At 41.5% G+C, this 2450-nt stretch overlaps 1 protein-coding gene across 1 annotated transcript in view; it reads left to right on the top strand.

Moving 5' to 3' along the window:
- Positions 1–2450, top strand: part of LOC109974517 (solute carrier family 12 member 7-like) — a 43341-nt gene that overhangs the window by 21125 nt on the left and 19766 nt on the right. The window contains exon 6 of the mRNA XM_020624726.1: positions 1689–1936. Coding sequence (XP_020480382.1) covers positions 1689–1936 — 248 coding nt within the window. The remainder of the gene's footprint in view (positions 1–1688; positions 1937–2450) is intronic.

Raw genomic sequence — 2450 nt, 5'->3', positions numbered from 1 at the left:
TCAGCCGTAATCTTAATCATAACATTTTCCGAGGCTTACTGTTCGGACATGTCCCTGAATGTCCTGTATGTTTTTAGATACACACCACATAATCAACATTCACACACATTATTTTCTCCATGTTTTGACTACTGCTCTGGTCAGCTGCCAAGCTGGCATATCAGGTGACGTCACGGTTTGACGTTGCCTGCGTAGGATGGGGCTAGCCCAACGAAGTGATTAAATTGTATAGGCTATTAGGTTCAGGGTTTTTTTTTCTTCTTCCGGGTTGCCTGCGAGCAGCTCTGGGGGTGGAAGATGCCTGGACATGTAATGTTAATTCTTGCCTGTGACCCTTTGAATAAACCAGCACGGTTATATTTTTTATATACTCAAGTGGTCCACTTCGTCTCTCTGAGTTCCTGGTTGAAAGAACCGAACGTGGCTTTATAATAGAATAGAGACCTTAATAGGATGGAACTCCTGCGGGAGCTCTATCTCTCTGATCCCAGCACTGTAAGGCCTACCTGTGATCAGACATTCAGTAAACTTTCTGCTGATTTTAAACAGTCCTCTCCTGTCGTCACTTCTCGTGCTTCCAACAAAAGAATTGGGTTAATTTCTAACAAACGCTGGGGTCAGACAGACAGAGCTCACGCAGGAAATCCGTTCTCTGAACCCTGAGTTACACGTTTTCATTGAATTTATCTTCTTGGGCTAGGCCCACCTTGGACAGAGGTACAACATTCAACACTTCATAATCCTATTGGCCATTTGGCATGAGCAGGTCAACCCCTGCCTGAGTCTGCTTGCTGAAATGTGATCTAAACCAGGTGTGTGTGTGTGTGTGTGTGTGTGTGTGTGTGTTTCTCAGGCAGCAGCTTGATCAATGGACACTAAACAATGGGTGGTCTGGGCTGCAGGCCCCCCTGTGTGTGTGTGATGCTAGTAAGTATGCTAAATGGGCCAGGTGGTTATCTCAGGTTGTAGGCCCCCTGTCTTTGCAGGACACCCCATGACAAAGCAGAACTTGGAATATGCTAAGCGGGTCTAGGTGAAGGTGCAAAACAGGCCAACAGGTCTTTGTTAAAATGTAAAATAGGCTGTCTGGTTACTTGAAGGTACAGACATCCTGTCTCTACAGAATTTGCAGCATGCAGTTCCAAAGTTTCACTCAGTACAGTACAGCAGTCATCAATAGAGTTTCAATATGTATAAGCAAGGAAAATAAAGGTATGAAAAGTAACTAAAAGAAAATGAAAAACTGAAAAGTAACTAAAGGAAACTAAAATGATGAAAAATAACTAAAGCTTCTTAAGTAACTAAAGCCTATAAGAATCAAATCTTACACCTTATAGACTTCCTGTCCACAAACCAAACCACCCATTTAAGTTTCATTTATTTTCTTGACATGTTAAATGCTCGTACTGTTTTTATGCATGTGTTGTTTCCAGTCATACAGATCTGTCTCAACAGAGAGAACTGTGTAACACTATCGGCCTTGTGCCAAACATGTGGGCTTACAGTATAAAGTCTCCAGCTGAATTATACTTTAGGTCTCCCTGCATAGTTATTAATGTAGTAAGTATTTTATTCCTATTACTCTTAAGGGAACAAAGATTTCTTTAACAACTGTTATATTGTAAGGTGGCTGGAATAAAGACTTGATATACAGAAATTTTGAAACATTTTCTGTGATGCTCACACAGCCCCCTGTCCTTCACCACCTTGCAAAGAGATGAAATCTGACCTTGTTCTTCCCTCTCCCATTTCTCTTGATGTATTCAGGCCACAGTTGTTGGTGCTTCTGAACGTGGACGCTGATCAGGCAATCAAACACCCTCGCCTGCTGTCCTTCTGCACTCAGCTGAAGGCAGGAAGAGGCTTGACCATAGTGGGAAATGTTTTAGAGGGAACCTATCTCACAAAAGAGGCAGAGGCCAAGAGAGCTGAACAGGTATGGTGAAGTAAACGTGTACAAATGGAAAATGTAAATACAGGCACAAGTATATTGTCATTTGTTATATATTTTGCCTGTAACTCTACCCTTGTCCTGCAAGACCCTGTTCTACCAAAAGTGGGAATTTGTGATCACAGTTGTTCATAAAAAACAGTTTATGGAAGGAAGGAAGTCACTTTCGGCTTTTCCCGTTTAGGGGTCGCCACAGGAAATTGTTGCACTGACGACTACTTAGAGTATGGCGTTGAAGACTGGGGAAATACATACATAAGCTCACTTCAACCATTGTATATATTACAAAAAAGAGCGATAAGAATTGTGCATAAGATGGGGTACAGGGATCACACCATTGGAGCTTTCATACAGTCTAAATTGCTAAAATTTTTCGATTTAGTGGGATATAAGACTGCTGTGTTTATGTATAAAGCCAGGAACAATTTATTACCTGGTGGAATTCAAAAACTATTTAATGAAAGGGAAGGGGGATACAATTTAAGGGGTCAGTTAAATT

Source organism: Monopterus albus, unplaced genomic scaffold (assembly GCF_001952655.1).
Source record: "Monopterus albus unplaced genomic scaffold, M_albus_1.0 scaffold336.1, whole genome shotgun sequence".
In the NCBI taxonomy this organism is placed as follows: Eukaryota; Metazoa; Chordata; class Actinopteri; order Synbranchiformes; family Synbranchidae; genus Monopterus; species Monopterus albus.
Note: the sequence above shows the minus strand (reverse complement) of the source record. Positions and strands in the feature narration are given on the sequence as shown.